The 17,647-nt window shown below is 39.8% G+C and overlaps 1 protein-coding gene across 1 annotated transcript; it reads left to right on the top strand.

The window, feature by feature from the left end:
* The first annotated feature begins 2,252 nt into the window (after positions 1-2,252).
* Positions 2,253-16,993, top strand: LOC119653652. Its single transcript, XM_038058472.1, has 4 exons — positions 2,253-2,520; positions 8,307-9,606; positions 15,510-15,675; positions 15,733-16,993. Exons 1-4 carry the CDS (start codon positions 2,356-2,358, stop codon positions 16,868-16,870), a joined length of 2,769 nt encoding a protein of 922 aa, XP_037914400.1. The 5' UTR covers positions 2,253-2,355; the 3' UTR covers positions 16,871-16,993.
* The last annotated feature ends 654 nt before the right edge of the window (positions 16,994-17,647 follow it).

Genomic DNA, 17,647 nt, shown 5'->3' with positions numbered 1-17,647 from the left:
TGCTTATCGCATCTGCTAGGTCCGGCCTTATGTTCTGGGAAGTGGTGTGAAATAGGATATTAACGCAAGATTCCGGTTCAGAATGAAGAATATCTCAATAGCGCAGTGCTGCGCACCAACGGAATGAATGAACAGCTCTTACTGTCGCTACAAGTGAAGGCCAACGTGATGCATTTGAGCTTCGTTACTGCGAATCCCGAGAAGTACAATGTAACTTATGCAGTGACGAAAGAGAGGTCAGGGGCAGAAGTTGCAGCATATAATTTCGCTATTGCATACCGCATTACGAAAGAACTTGCAAGAGGTCGGAAATCTTTCGATGGTCCTGTGAGGGACATTAAGGGTCGACTGCTCAATCATAGTGGATTATTCTCATTCATACGGATTAAATGACACGTCCGTCGCAACCTATTGAGCCTGATTTTATCCACAACCAGACGGTCGTGATCTAGCTCATAAATTTCGTCGTTATATAAGCGATGGAATCGTCCATCCTCCATGTAGCTATGAAGCTATCAAAAAGGCTAATGAGGAATAAAGACAAGATTGCATCTGGGAAATAAAACTACTTTATTGCAGCATGGACGTTAACTCAGGCAACAATAAAACCTTGAATGTCTTTCAAAGGAAGATTAATAATAATAATAATAATCGTTGGCGCAACAAACCATGTTGGATCAGGGCCTTGAAGTGTGTTAGAGCACTTCATTCAAGACCGTAACGGTACACTAGGAGGCAATGTGGTCAGCATTGCGCTCGCCCGAGATTATTACCCTGATTTGACTCAGGTACTCATTCACAGCTGAGTCGACTGGTATCCGACGTCAAATCACGATACAAATTCCACTGCCACCAGTGAGATTTGAACCGCGACCTTCCGTACGACAGCCTTGCGCTCTAATCACTCAGCTATCCGGACACCAAAGGAAGATTCCATGCAAAATATTGGGAGCAGTTTGCTTGGGAGATGAGTAGCACATCAAATACAATGACGAGTTGTATGAAGTTTATAGCGAGCCAAAAGTTCCGACCATGCTACGATTGCAAGGTCTCTATTGGGGAGGTCATCTATAGCGTATGGAGATGACTCAATAATAAGAATAATCGTTGGCACAACAATCCAATTGGATCAGGGCCTTGAAGTGTGTTAGAGCACTTCATTCAAGACCGAAACGGCACACTACAGGATTACAGTACCCTATAGGATAGGCAATGTGGTCAGCATTGCGCTCGCCCGAGATTATTACGCTGATTTGACTCATTCACAGCTGAATCGACACCAGTCGACCCGATATCAAATCACGATACAAAATCCCACAGGTACCAATGAGATTTGCAAAACGATGTTCCATATGACAGCCTCGTGCTCTAACCGGTCACGGATTCTTGAGTCAAGAATACCCAAAAGAGTATACAAGTTGAAATTTGACGGGAATTGAAAAACCGAGGAAAAGATGAAGACGCAGTAGACGTTGACAGTGAAATACTATTAGATGTTAGAGGTTGGAGAGTGTAGTCACTGAAGTGAGGCAGTTGGAACCAAACGTCGAAGGATGCTAAGTTCCGAAACGGACTGTAGAACTGTGAAAAAGAGGAAAGGTCAGTCAGCAAAGAGAAAAATCATATGGAGAACACCTGGTCCTTGATATATGGATGAAAATTACAATGTCCGTGTACAGCCGAAATCTATAAGCGATGTCGTGATTGTACAGTTATTGATAAACAGGGCAGAAAGTGGGCGCTAACTTGATCCGAATGAATTAATAACACTCTGCCCGGAATGTCGATAAGGGCAATATATGTAGTGAGAGACGGGTTAGCCTTTTATTCAAGTCACCTATCTGCTGATTTCCATAGTTCCTGTCTATAATGCTCCTGAGAGTAACGAAGAATAAATGCTTGATGAAATCCCCGTGTCACAATATGAAAGTATCAGCAATTTTTAATGGAGAAGAAAATTCTAGAATGTAACACTATAAGCAAGGAAAAGTAGACTTGTAAGCACCTTAATTCGGTGATTCATATCTCATTCATTACCTCAGCAGCCGATATACAACTTTCGACAACAACTAGTCAGTACCTACTCTACTCGTTTCCATTTTCAAATTAACTATTCCTTTTCTAACGAGCATTTTCTGTTTTCTAACAAGATTTTCAGCTACATTTTCTTTGCAGCGGTGCAACATTCATCAGGAAAATTTCCCATAACAGCTGACTGGTTTGTTACTTGTCAAGCGGCCATATTTGTATTTTCCCGCTGCCTGTACTTCGAAGTGTTTTCGGTATTCTGTGATTTGTTATTTCTATGTTGATAAAATTCGTTTCGCGGGACAACTAACTGCTAATGCAACTAAAATGGAAAGTGCACATGATGTCAAGCCTCGTCTGGCTGAGGCGGCGTCTAGGCTGTCTAGCAAGGAGATACCGTGCATTTTCTGCAAGAAATTGTGGGAAAGTCGGCTGACGATTATCAACGATAAGAAAGATATTTTGGGAGCGCTAGACGCGCTTGGTGTCAAGGTAAGGACGTCGGTTCTGGCGAAGCAGTAGTTTGTGTTTCCTGGTGTGAATTATGGAGTTTGTAGGCCTCAGCAAGGCGGAGGCTTCGAATGGCTGACGGTGCTAAAAGTGAACCTCCCAAGCGGCTTGTGTTTGAATGCCGGTGTCTAGTTGGCACAGTGATTGAATGCTTCAAGTGCAGTGATTGCTTTACTCCAAAAGTTTCGGAAAGGAATCATCTCAAACCCCGGGGTTCCTAGAAGCGCCAGGCAGCTCAGGACTAATTTCAAATTGGAGCGGGGCTCACGTGTCGAACATGCAGCTATGTGGTGTGCTTGCTCACGTAGTCGACCCATCATTTGTTTACGCAGTTACTCGGTGCAATATTCTCTCAGTGGCAGGCGTCCAGGTTCATGTTTTTTCCAGTCTGAGTGCTGTTTTGGAAGTGAAAAAAATCTCGTTTATGGAGTGAAGTGTCAAGAACATGCAGGCGGTGCGTCCGGTGCTAGTTTTTCAGTGACCAGCCAAGTAATTTGATACTTGCACAAGACGCTTATGGGTCCCAGTGTGAAATTGACGAAAATTCCGCAAAGAATTTACTCCTGATTTTGTGATGGGATTGGGACGAATTGATATGAACAACTCGTAAATCGTTAAAAAAAAAACAAATTTCGCTTCGGTCGGTTAGTGATTGTGCTCGCATGGTCATTTCTAGATGTATAATGTGATTCCCATATATCTGAGAAGTGTTGAAATTCAGATCACTCCCTTCCTGGTCTTGCCTTAAAAATGGGCTGATGAGTATCCCCTGAGGCGATTTTGCTGCTATTTTGGCAACAATAATTTGAATTTTATTCTACTTGCAGTGGTCGGTTTCATGGAAATATTGAGTCATAATTGATTCGAGAGAATGCCATAAACAATAGTTTCAAGTTTGATTATATTACGGAGAGTGTAAAGTCCCGGATGGAAAAGCTTTACTGGTTTATTTTGAATCTGATATCGCTTGAAACATAAACATTGCGTGAACTTTATCTCTACAATGTGTAATGATTGGATTCAGTGTTTTAGCGCTGATATATCAACCATGATATTGTGGGGGGCCGGCCACAAGGATAGTCACGATAATGTATGATGCTCCAGAATCATCGTTGATTAGTTTCTGTTTTGCAGTGGGCTATTCAGGCAAATAGTAATCTTCGCCCTACATTTGGTATTTTTGCATGTACCACGGCCAGATTTTAGCCGTAGAGGAACTGCAGGATGAGATACTTTTTTTCATTCATGGTCGTATCAGCACGTCAGGCTTGGCGATCCTGAGAGCTGGTCAAGTCGGTTTGTGGTTTGGGTTTTATGGTCGATTCTATGTTATAATAGTCGGCGACCGCGTAAGATACTTGGTCTGTTTTCTCATGGAATAGCCACTTTTTATGATGTTCTTTAACTTTGGTTCTATGCGCAAAACATTGATCAATGGTTGATTTTGAGGTACGATAGGCTTGAAAGTCATGGGTGGAAGTTGCGATATTTGATGAGGATATAGTTGAGTGGTGGTTAATCACTCGAAGAAATTTTTCGTTTACTCCGCAGTCGAAATGAAAATGTTTGAAATAACGATTTCCTGATTTTCAGAGGATTCCACCAGAAGAGATCGAAGTGTATCGCTTTTGCATTGTTCAGTGCGCCACAAAAAGATAGCACATCTGAAAATTTCTCATTATTTCCCAAACTACTGGATGCAGGTCAGTTAAATGTTCTACAAAGTGTCCAAGTAGACTAAAATACGCATTTGCATTCTAATTAGGTCTTCCCCAAAAATAGATCTTTTAGGCCGCATTTTACGATTTTTAGTTTCGACAGAAAGATAGTACATAATATTGGGTGTATACCTTTCCTTCGGCTATTTTTCAACATATGGCAGCCATTTGGCAGCTCTATATATCTGTCCAAAGCATCGCTTGCAAACATAAGTGATTTTGTACTCGCTTCATATATTTTTAATCGCTTTAAAACGTCAGTTTACTACCAGAATTCTCGTCATTTGCGGGAAGTTTTAGTTTAGGCGTTCAATCCAAAGAAATCTGTGGCTGAAGCCAATTGAATGCTTTTGGATCCATTTGGCAAGGCAGCTATTAGTGAAAGAACGATTTGTGAATGGTCTCAACGGTTCAAGAACCGTGATTTCGACGAAACCGGCATGGCGGTGGAAGGGAAAAAATGTTTGCAGATGACGAGTTGAGGACTTAACTCGACGAAGACTCGTGTCAAACTCCAAGCGGTTCAAAGCCTGGGGACTGGTTCAGAAGCAAGGAAATTAGGTGCCGTACGGGTTAAAGCCGAGGGACGATGAATGGCGTTTGTTTGCTTGTAAACAGCTGCTTCAGAGGCAACAACGGAAGGGATTTCTGCACCGTGTCGTGACTGGGGATGAAAAATGGATTTACTACGATAATCTCAAACGCAGAAAATCGTGAGGTTTGTCCGGCCATGCTGCCACATCGACAGCCAGATCCAGCTTCAAGGTTATGCTTTGTATTTGGTGGGACCAGCCGAGAGAATCGAATTCATTTGATGCGTGTGAGACGGGCACTGAAGAAAAATCGTCCTCAAAGAAAGGCAGAACAAAGTGATTCTGCTGCATGACAATGTTGGTAAAAACTGACTTGGAAACGCTGAAATAGGAAGCATTATATCACTTCTATGCTACACAGGGATCAATTTCTTTGACCGGGGCGACTGTACCATATTGTATACCAGCAAACCATCTGTACGGAGTAGGTTTCTTGATGAGCTAAACAATTTAATGTGCAGTCATCGTCTTTGAAGACATAAGTTAACGGCTGGACCACAGTTAGATACTAGACAGCTACCTCACTCCCCCTTGCCCCTCAAGGGGGGAAATTAGTGCGAGTACACACGATTTCAAATTGTTTTGCCCTTGAGCATGAGTGAGATGTACCGAAAACCCGATCAGCTGTGTTTGACATACCGCCCGGACTTGCCAATGTATTGGTGAGATTGGCAAGTTTTTGCTTATGTATAAGTGAATACGTGAAACAACTTTTTGCTATATGGGTGAGCACGCCGTAGTACCAGAATAGCAAAAGCTCACCGATCTCTCTCTTACCAATACGATTTGACGAAGATTATGCCTTTTCCTTGTTTAGCGTCTCTGATGTGTACAGATAAGCTTCTGCAAGCACATTTGCAATTGGGGTCATTTTTGTAAGGGTACTGCCTATAGTAGATTTGACATCGGACACCAGTCGACTCAGCTGTGAATGAGTACCTGAGTCAAATCAGGGTAATAATCTCGGGCGAGCGCAGTGCTGACCATATTCCCTCCCAGTGTACCGTTAAGGTCTTGAATGAAGTGCTCTAACACACTTCAAGGCCCAGATCCAACATGGAATGTTGCGCCAACGATTATTATTATTATTAAATTTTAGCACTACGTAATTCCAACAATATAAAGTATAACATATAGCACGATCCTACCAAGTTTGATGGAAAGGCCACTATTATCAACATAGTTATAATAGGTCAAAGTTGTCGATTCTTTGCAAATTCACATAATATTCGTATATGCATATATTACAGGCGACATACTAATGGGACAAATGCACACTAAAATATCTTTATAAAAGAAACACACAAGACCTTTCTTACCTGAAGCGTCCAGCATCCGGTTTCCCGACTTGTTCCCTGATTGACGTGTTTCTTCTGGTTTTGGTCTTTTCATTTATTTTTGGGCTAACTTCTTTGCTACCTCGTCAACCTTCTTCCGGGTCTCTTTCGATCGTGCTAGGAGTCGCATCCTCCAATTCGTTAAATTTTGGGAAAATTATTTTTAGGGCGGGCATTGTCATAAATGCAATGCGATTACACAATTTCCCATGCATTTCATCGAGCTGGCCACAGTACTTTTCTGTATTAATGGTTTCTTGGCGTTGCAAAAACGAATAGTGGATAGCTGCAGCTTGGAGATCATGAAACAGTCAGTATTACCTTCGTCAGGTGAAGGTTCAGTTTTTTGCATTATCGACATCTAGCCGTTGTGCTGACTTGTGACGGTAACTGTACAATAGCCACCTTTCGTCATATGTCATTATTTTGTGCAGAAAGGGTTGCTTTTTGCTTGCCATGTTTTGTGACCAATTGTATATCCATTAAAAGAAAGTCGACGTTAAGTCGTTTTACATGGCTGCCAAACTACGCTAATGTGCTATTTCTGGCGGTATGGTGAACTGTGTTTCAGCTCTTTAGGATTTGTCGAGATGCTTGTATTCCCCAACAGTTCTGCCCCATGTCATTTTGAGGCAACCCACCCGTCGGTCATCTTGAGATAGTGGATTGCATTAAATAGAATGATTAGCAATGCCGCGCTCCCTTATTGTGTGATCTATTCACTGGTACTTTCACTTTCTGATCGTCGAGTCCACGGATAGCGATCCGTGTGCCAGCGAAGTTTTTTGTTCGACTTTATATCAAGACAGTGTACTTCAATGGCACCTCCCACACAAGTGTTGACGAAGGCTTGGAGCTTTTGAGTCAAACTTTATTCATACTTGCCGGCTCGTTTCACATATTTACTATGCGAATATTTACATTTACAAGCAATAAGCGTGACATATCCACACAGACACTGCGCAGCACACGTCACAATTGTCCCAAAGAATATTTTTGCCGTGCTGGATACGCTATCTGCTGTAGGCTAAGCAGCGAAGGCATACGGTACCACCCTTAACAGAAACAGTACTTCTTAGATATAGAAATTAGTCAACGCTTTCGATTTTCTGCCCATTATAGATATCCAGAGCCATTTGCCCAAGGTGAGAGGGTAAGGAGATGTCATCAGAGCAGTCGAGGTGTTTGGGAAAAATGTCAAGGGAACAAATAACAGCGGTGAAAACACGGAATCCTTTTGAATTTCAAATTCCTCTTAAGTTTTGCAGTCAGTGCAGGAGAATCTAGATCGGAAACGAACGTGCTTTCTGTCGATCAAGCCTTTGAGGTGTATTTAAAATTCAAGGCAAGTCTAAACCAGACGTCGGTGTTGCGCCGTTGATGATGATGATTATACAATCAAATAGATGAAATAATTCTATAGGTTGCAAATTAATTTCTGCAATACTGAACATGTATCTATCATTATCATTCGGCCATGGATACTGTACCTTATTTAACTCAATTTATGGAGATGGGGTGGAGGCTATCTTAGACGACGTAGATTGGATGAAAGATTGGGTCGCGAGTAATGCTGTTTTATGATCAAATATTTTTTTTTTGTGCTCAATTAAGTCGGTTGCCCTTTACATAAGACTTGCCAAACGTGTATTCTTTAGCATTGTTGACTAATTTGTTATGACATTCGGCAGTACAATACCGCAATTGATCGTTAACTTCATAAGCATATTAACTGCATAACTGTCAAATTGAAATGATTTAAGCGGATATGTGTTGCTGAGTTGCTGAGTCGTCTGTGGTATGCATTAAATTTAGTCGGGTCGACCAAATTTGTTTTTCTGGTTACTTGCTGCATGGAATATTATTAATCATTTTCTTTTTTGCTCCTTTATTTTGAAATTGGGTTATTCGTGAAAGCGAGATGCTTGGAACTCCTCAGAAAATTTCTAATTTAGAAAGTGTGGAAGTCGTATTTCTTTCGATACACAAAAAACCATCATTACTGATACGAAACTGAATAATGAAAAACTTATTTTCAGCAGAGCATTTATCTTATTCAATAATTATATATTCTTATATTGTAGATCCATACTTTACCGTATTTTCTGTTTTGATTTCAGTACGAATCCATACCTGGCGTCATGGACTACGCTTGCTATAAATGCGTCTACAGGATAAACGTTATCATCGATTTCCGCCGGTTGCTGGAACGTAACATTAATAAAACCCGTGCAAATTATTACTATGCCCTAGGCAATAAGGACATGTGTCGAAAGTTTCTTGTGTCCAATGACGCAAATATTTCAAACACAGTGAACAGCGCCTCCAGCGACTGTTTGAATCTGCTTATAACTGATGTACGATCTGAACGCGAGCCAGAAAGAACTGCTGATTTTCTTTTCGACTGCTTCAATGATCCTGACATGTATTCACTGCACTATACGCAGGATCGCGATGAGAATGCACTGAACACGCAATCGCGGCTTCTTGAACCAATGTTTGAAACGGAATTCGCAGACGCAAATAATGGTGGGATGCGTCGGGGCGACAGCAAGTACAAGAATTATAATAACTTAAATGATAGCAAATATAATTATAAGTGCCAATTTTGTACAAAAACTTATAAGAGGGTGTATTACTTAAAGAAACATGAGCGTAAGCATCGGGCTCAATTGTTACGTAAAGATTCGACTCGGTCAGTGGCATTAAGCCATACTTTCAGATGTGAACGTTGCCATGATGTTTTCGAGTCGAAAGTCCTTTTGAAAAATCATCAATTATCTCATCGACACCGCATCAAATGCTCATATTGTACAGCTGAATTTTATCTTCGCCATGATTTGGATCTTCATGAAGCGAAATGCTACGGAGAAATAAGTGCTAAGGATGACGCGGTTAGCGTTCGAACATATTACACTCGGTCACGGACGAAGCCGCGAACTTCACTAGTTGAATCTGAAAATGAAAGCTCGGACTGTGACACGTTATACAAGGAACGAATGCGCAATGTCGACGATTGGGTTGAAAATGTCGATGTTAATTACGATCCCGATAATATAACGATTAACACTAGACACGATGATGATAACATGTCCGTATCTTCACGTGCTTTTTCGTTTGTAAGTGCATTTTCGCGAGCATCTACCGCCGCGACTGGAACTAGTTATACTGATACGGAACGATCATCAATGATAAGTGCTCGTGTTGAAGAACGTGTAACATATGAAAAGCCAAAGTTCAATAAAAAATTGCTCTCGACAAAGTCAAGTGTTTATGGTGGTGCAAAAAGGACGCGAAACGAAGTGAATCGTGCTGAGCAATTGGAACTTTTAGATAATTTTTTGAATAGTCAAAGTGATAATGAGTATAGTACACCCAACTGGCAACGGATACGGAACCGTGCAAAACGGGAAAATAAAGGTAACACTATGCATGTCAAATATTTATGTACAATAATATAAAATATATGAAGAACGATGAACTAAGGAGCTATACCCCCACATATATATCGGAAAAGGTATCCCATCTTATCTGGTTCCATAAAAAACCCAAACTAATTACAATATTTCAAGTTATCCTGCCTTATTATTTCTTATTTACACTGGCTTCGACATCAAATACGCACACATCGAACCCGTTCGCAAACTGTTCACAATCAGAGGCTCTGATATTTTGGCAATCGTTGCCGCAACCTGAGCGAGTAACCGAAATTTGCTGCAACCAGCAACTTGGATGCACCCGATATAAAAAATAAGATCAGTTTCGAAAAGTACTAATTAATACCGCACATGACCATATTCTGAGAAAAAAAATGTACTTTCACATTTATGGGGAGCCTCCTCACATTCTCCATTTCTTTCCAGATATTAGCCTGAAAACTATCAAAGCTCTTGTAACTTTCCTATGATTTTCTTTGACGTGCGTCTTATCAGAGTAGCTTTTGGATTAGTGTAATTCCAAATATTTTACCTCTGTTTCCTGTTTAACTTCCAGGTGGTGTAGTAGTAAATGGTGCTACGTAGATCTTGTTTGGATTGACGCTCCTCCTTCCTGCACTAGTTACTAGTAACTTTCAGTCCTAGTTGAATTTTATCGCCAGGCTGATTCTATACCATCAGCGTAATTCTGGACTTTTATCCCTGTATTAGTTCGTATAAAAAAATGTAATACAAAATTAGAGATTATTTCGTAGGTGTCCGACGTGCTTCTCGGTAAGATTTTACTTTGCCCGTGTATGATTCCATGTTTCTAGCTGGCCCTATTAGTCGTTGAATGACGTACAATTCTAAAAGGCACCAGTGTCCCTGAGGATATTGACAAAGTGAGAGAATCAGTCAGAAATTTGTCTATGCAATTGAAACATGAAAAAAACTTTAAAGAATGACATTCACGTAGTGCTAGTCTACCATCATCATCAAGGGCGCAACAACCGGTATCCGGTCTAGGCCTGCGTTAATAAGGAACTCCAGACATCCCGGTTTTGCATCGAGGTCCGAGGTTCGATATTCCTAAAATCTCCGAGGAATACATAAAGACTGGCAGGATCATTGTCTTGTACAGTAAGAGCTTTGATCCTATGGTGAGACATTCCGAACGGAACAGTTTTTGCAAGATGAAATAGGCAACAACCGTTTGCGGATTTCATCGTAATAGCGGTTATCGGTTGTGATTTTCGACCCTAAATACGAGAAATTATCAACGATCTCAAAGTTGTAGTCTCCTATCTTTATTCTTCCCATTTTACCAGTACGGTTTGATGTTGTTGGTTGGTTGGTTATGGGTGCTGCTGTTGCCGCTCTATGCAGCCCAAGATCTCGCACCGCCTGCTCGATCTGAATGAAAGCAGTTTTTACGTCTCCGGTCGTTCTTCCTATGATGTCGAATCTATAATCTTCAAAATCTCGATTATTTTTTAACGTCTTACCAACAAGTATTTCATATAATTAAAATGGTGTTTTTTTTTCAAGAAACAAAAATATGTACCAGTAAAAAATTAACCGATCTTTCTTGACCGCCTCACCAGCAGAAGTTATTATTTCCGATAGATTCGCTCTTCTCAAATTCTGTCAACTCATGTGCTTTTCTTCGGGTGTATTTCTAATTAGAGGTTTCCAAGAACAATAAATTAAGGACAGCCTGGTTTGAAGGGAAAGATTCGACAAGCTGTGTGATGGTCAAAAATCACATTGGACACATTGGTATGACAAAGCTGAGTGAAACAAATTTCTCAATATAGAAATTGAGTGCAAGTGGTAGAAGTAAGCAAATCACATTCGTGTTATGCGCCAAATTGCAAAACGATACGGAAAATTATCTCAGGGAATGTTATTTATGTATCATTTAAAGAAAAAAGGCGAAAACTTCGGTTCGGTGTTTTCGATGTTCAGGGCAATTTTTTTTTCTCTGATTGTGCATCCAAAGTTCCCAATGTTACTTTTGAGGGACGCAAACCCATTGTAGAATTCAATTATGTATTTGAAAATAAAAAATAAATTTTTCCTTATGGTCAGTGATTTATTTAATTTTTTGGGTAAATAAAATAAATCATTAAATAAGTACGATCAGTGCAATGACCTGATAGCGGATACTATTGTAGTCTCTGTAGCTACCTCTCGACGATCGGTAATTTTATACATTTCTAATATTATGCTGATTGGAAATTTTTACTTCGAAGGTTTGGATTGCCTGTGTGTTGTGTCTACTTCTCGTCGGCCAACAATAAGTTATACATCATATTCACATTCACTTTTTTCAAATGTCTAAATACTGTCTTTCAACTTTCATCATTTTATGCTCAACTGACCTTACTTTTTTGCGATAAAAATCCCTTCAAAATCGATTGTTCCATGCTGCCCAATGAGAATGTTGCCGGTGCCAATGAAATCGCTTTCGTGAAATTGGATTTGAATTAATTTTAAGAAGTATTTCCTGACATGCAAAATTCGAAAATTAATGAGAAAGTGTTAATTATTATGTATATTTTCATGTGAAAATTAAAAAAAAACATGTTAGAAATTATGCAACGCCTTCTATATATTATTTGAATCTGCCTGGACGCTGATTCGCGTTTCTTCACTGTAAAACTCCTCTTGGTACATATTGTGAATAACGTCTGGAATGGCCATCCAGCAGAAATCTGCTATCATTGTTATGCTCCAATTTCCTTCATATTTTTTCCATCTTCTTGATAACCTTCACTCAGAAAAATAATTCAAAGATTGGAGAAAATTTACCAGACTTGAAAAGACCTTACCGTTCTTCAACTATATTATATGGAAGTCTTCTGATATCTGACCCAACAAATATACCTTCCTTCGATTTCGCCTCCGAGAGGCTTGGAAACTTGGAAGTTGCGTATTTGAAACATTCTCCATTTTTTGGGAGAGTTTTGACAAACTGTTTTATATAGCCTAGCTTAATATGAAGAGGAGGAAAGAGGATTTTTTTCTAGAGGTACCAAGTTTTTCGCAGAGTATTGTCCAACCATAAGCGCCCTTGGGTCCCAACTCTCGATCGACCAGTAATTTTTTTCGGAGTCGACTGTCCTATAGACATAAAAAACAAGAAAATTTGGTATAACCATTTTGTTGCACAAGCAACATATACATGATCTTTAAATCGCCGTAGTTTTGTCAACTGCGATCTTCATGTTTGAATTTTTGAAAAATCTCTTCAAAGTTCTCATAGGTCTCTTTCAAAAACAGAGAATGTCCAAAAGGAAGCATAGAAACCAGTAAAACTGGATTCTAATTTGAACATCGATGATTTGATAAAGAGACCACAATATTTACTCTTAAGTCGTTACGTAGGCAATTTTGGGAAGATCCAGATCTCTTCACAAATGGTTTATCTCTTCTAGGGAGGATAATTTTTGGTCTGCTGTCATTTTCAAAATCAGAACTTCAGTCCTGATGGTCTTGAGGTTGTAGTTCATTTTCATCTAAGTTTGATACCTCTTCTAACGTAGTGGGATGCTTTGTCACCGGTACTTCTGCATCATGAAAAAGAGGACGAATAGCTGAGCTGTACATGAAAACTCATGTCTTTACCTGTTGCTGGATTCGATTTCTTGCGTCTATATCATAATATCAAATTAGAAAAATTGACTAACATTTCTCCTCTTAGTATTTCCCCGTTCTTATTTATTTATGGTTAGAGTTCATTCAAAAAATGCGTTTCATATGACGAAACTACTACAATATCTGCCAAAATCTCTTGGCTTAGGCAAGAGAAAATGGCCAAAACTTGATATTCTGATATCATATTGGTTTTCATCGTATCAAATTACATAAGAATCAGTTGAAATTATTTAAATAGCTTTAAATTGAAAACTCGAACTAGTTTGCGGAGATGACAGGACCCAGAATCATCTTAAAAAAACAGGTCATTGCTTGAGGATTGTATCCTTTTATTGATGGATGGATATCCAGGATGTTTTTGAAAGCATTTTCGTTTATGGATCCTCCCTATCAATGACAATTGTTCAGCACCATGTTAGATAAAAGATTCAAGGTGGGTCCTGACAGCACCTTGTTCGTGCACTGATGAGGGGGTGTTGCCTTAGTGACCGTAACAACAAAGGCGAAAGGGTTTCAGACTCTAGCAATTTTCATCGTTTCATTATCGGTGCTGCCGTGTACTGTTCATAAAATGAACTTCAGCTCAATCCAGAACTTCCTGAGACGCGAGATGGTATGTGCCCTGTGTCCCTGGGGTTACCCACTCGGCGGTAATAATCTTTGGGATAGAAGTTTCAGTGTATGGGGTAACCAGCAGTGGAGTTGTCGCCGTTCTTTGATGTGTAACCTATCCACTGCCACTTCCGCCTCCTGATCAAGTCGTTCATAGGTAACGATCTGCGCCCCGAAGAAGTTTTTCTTTCGAAATTGTATCAGGCCAGTGTATCTCAATGAAACGTCGCAATCAAGGGTTGGCGAAGATCTGAAGTTTTCGAGTCAAATTCTACTCATACTTACTCCAGCACGTATCGTGCCAGATATATATATTTACTATGCGAGTGTTCATATTTAGAAGCAGTAAGCGTAGCGTATCCTACACGTAATGTGTTAGAAACAGCACAGACAAAAGTATTCGTATTTAATAGCATGTAGCATATAAGACACAAAAGTATTCGCTCACATATTGACTAAATGAGTATTCACGTTTACAAGCAGTGAGCGTGGCGTATCCGCACAGGCACAGCACACGTGAGAGTTTTTACATAGTATCGGAGCACGACCACTTTACGCCAACACTCGCAGCAAACAGTAGACTCTTCAATCCCTATTGATCGATCCGCTTCCATGATTTGGCAGTCAGTCAGATCTTCTGACGCCCCTTCGATACGTATCCGGCGACCTGGTTAGCGCCCGAAAAAGAGTGTGCTCAATGCTCATCAATATTCTCAGGCGGATTATTCATAGTATCTGTCGTCTGATCAGAAAGATAGCTCTTCCACTGTCGATTAGCAACTGAATCATATAAGCGGCTGATCTTGAACTTGGGCTCGTCGCAACTCTCCAACCCTGCGAGAAGTGCCTTATACAACACACAAGTGAAAACATGCGACCATTAGATGACGATGCCTTTCGGGGGCGATATTAGTGTCTACCTTTTTACGCATATCCAGGTGACAACACCTAAATCTACTGCTAATCGCAATATGGTCAATTTGATTGCTCGTACGCTGGGCGGTCAGTAGAAATCCAAGACAACTCTGTGCATTTACTAGACTACGCTCAATTTCAGTTGGTGCCGCACTAGTGAAACATGACCAAGTCGTGGCGTGATACAGTGTATAAGTTACAAAGCCTACTAGTCCAATCGTTGTAAAGAGTAATATCCCTCTATTTCCTTTTCGATAGAGAGAAAAGTTTTCCAATTTTATCCACTGATTTTTGTGGCATGTTTGAGAGATTTGTTCCTTTCTTTATATTATTATCTAATCATATACTTTGAAAAAAAATTCTATCTACTACAAAATATGTCAAACACAATTTTTTGGATGACTACAAATGCAAAGTTTTCCACAAAATCTTCATATGCATGAATAAATTTTGTATTAAAAATTTAATGCCTTCTTACATCTACTGTCTAAAGAATTATAATATGCAAAGTATGTCATGACATACCCTACGGATAGAAAGAAGGGATAAAAATTCGACGATCGAGTATTTGTGCAGCGCGACTCACGCATTTGAATCAAAACTTACATTTTCCTTAACATACTTACATAATTAAGAAGCAAGTATTATCACTGCTTAGTGAAAATTCGGTTTTCTTTACAAAACTAATCTCGTTTTCTTTTCTTTTTTGTTTTCTAGCAAAAGCAAACAAAGAAGGAGAATCAAGGCCGATATACTACTGTCAATATTCAAAATGCTATTTCTTCCATGAGTCGCTATTAGGTATTATGGACCATGATATAGAGGTGCATTTGCAGCTTCCTTTGTATCGCTGTACAGAATGCTCGCTTCGATTTACACGACCGTCAGTATAATCAATATTATCTAATGTGTTTTAAGCTAATAATTTTTTTTCGTCCAGAAACTACCTTCAGTGTCACAAAATGGACCACCCCGCCAAGCATCATCCGTGCCATTTATGTAACAACACATTTGAATATATTCACGAGCTGAAATATCATTTGGAGCTTCATGCCATAAGGTCACATAAGTGCCCTTTCTGTCCCCGATCTTTTCTGAAAGAGACTGAGCTCGAAAGTCATATCGCGGAGAAGTCACATCTGAACATGGGAGGATTTCCAGTGGAACATCATAGGCTGTTCGACGATTCTAGTGGTTGTGAAGGTGAAAACCCGACCGTTCTAAGCGAAAATTGTCCAGAAAATTCGGGAGATTCGAAAACTTACCAAATTTACTATAGGCCGCAGGTGGACACTTTGGTACCAAGAATGAAGTATGAGCGGGTGCGATGGAAATTAGCACAAGCTTTGGGATACAGCTCCGGAATAAATCAACTAGCAGAAGTTGAGCCAGTTGCTCGTGATGGAACTAATGAGCTTCCGATTGAGGAAAACTTGTCAAAAGAAACGACAGCAGAGAAGAATGATGAGTCTACAAAAGTTCCTGCGGGCGACATATCGTCACAGGAAGTTCCTGCGGTTGACATATCTTCAAAGGAGGTTCCTGCGGACGACATATCCTCAAAGGAAGTTCCTGCAGGCGACATATCCTCAAAGGAAGTTCCGGCGGACGTCATATCCTCAAAGGAAGTTCCTGCGGACGTCATATCCTCAAAGGAAGTTCCTGCAGGCGTCATATCCTCAGAAGTAGTTCCTCCGGGTGACTTACCCTCAAAGGAAGTTCCTGTGGACGACATATCAGAAGCTGAAGCAGACAAAACTGAACAACGGCCTGAAACGCCTGTAGATTTTGAAGCTCTTGAGCTTTTTTCAACTGATGCAATCGAAGTCGAAGAGGTGGATGATGATGATGATAATAACAACGAAATGGAAAAAGCAGATAACATTACACTTAGCAGAAAACGAAAAAGAGAGCAATGGGCAAAGACTTTGAAGTTTCCGAAACTTTCTCCTTCCCTACTTGGCCCCAGCTTACCATCATATTCATCAATATGTGAGTCGAAAACAAGAGCTAGAAGAACTAGATTAAGAATATTGCCGCTCCCAAATAATTCGCAACCTAGTAGGTTTCCACTCTGATGGCAATAATTATATTTAGTCCTTTAAGATTTTATTGTGCATTACACCAAGAGTTGGCAATCAATTTAGAAAAAGTACTTTCATTATTGAATGACTGATTAAATGAAGAATATTTGATTGCAAGTATGGCTTGATATTTTGTTCAAAGTTACTCATGTGCGGATGAAAGATTGGTTGTCCTTTGCGAAACTATTGATTTTCCGGCAGATTGGCTAGGTGATTTATGAAAATTTTATATTTCCTTCGATTGTCCCCCTTTGTGATGGCGTCTTAAAATTGTTTCAATAGCAACTGATGCTACCTCTTTCCACCCTGCAGTAAGAAATAGGTGGTGGTAAAACTCTTCAAGCCAGTCTACGCGAAAGATAGCAAGTTTCATCTAAATCAAAGCATTTTCTAAATTTGAAATTTATCTGTGTTGGCAAAATACTGGGAAGTATTTTTTAAACAGATTTTAATATTTTCGGATATTTTGAAAATGGACATTTGAATCCATAGGGTTCGAATATGATTTGAATTTAGTAGTATGAAATAAAGTTCGTACTTTTAAAAGTTAACTGCAATCAGTTATATATTTTTTACATTATTCAATGTCGGGGCGTTCACGATATTTATTGTCCTTATCAGCAAATAGTAAAAGTAAGTAAACTTTAATAACGCACCTCGAGAATAAGGCTAAAAGGGGAGTAAAAACTTTCAAAGAAGGTAACTGGCTAGTGTCCAGTAAGGGCTCTAGAGGAGATGCATTATAACTTCCCCATAAAATCTTTACTACTA

This window comes from Hermetia illucens, chromosome 4 (genome assembly GCF_905115235.1).
Source record: "Hermetia illucens chromosome 4, iHerIll2.2.curated.20191125, whole genome shotgun sequence".
Taxonomy (NCBI): domain Eukaryota; kingdom Metazoa; phylum Arthropoda; class Insecta; order Diptera; family Stratiomyidae; genus Hermetia; species Hermetia illucens.
Note: the sequence above shows the minus strand (reverse complement) of the source record. Positions and strands in the feature narration are given on the sequence as shown.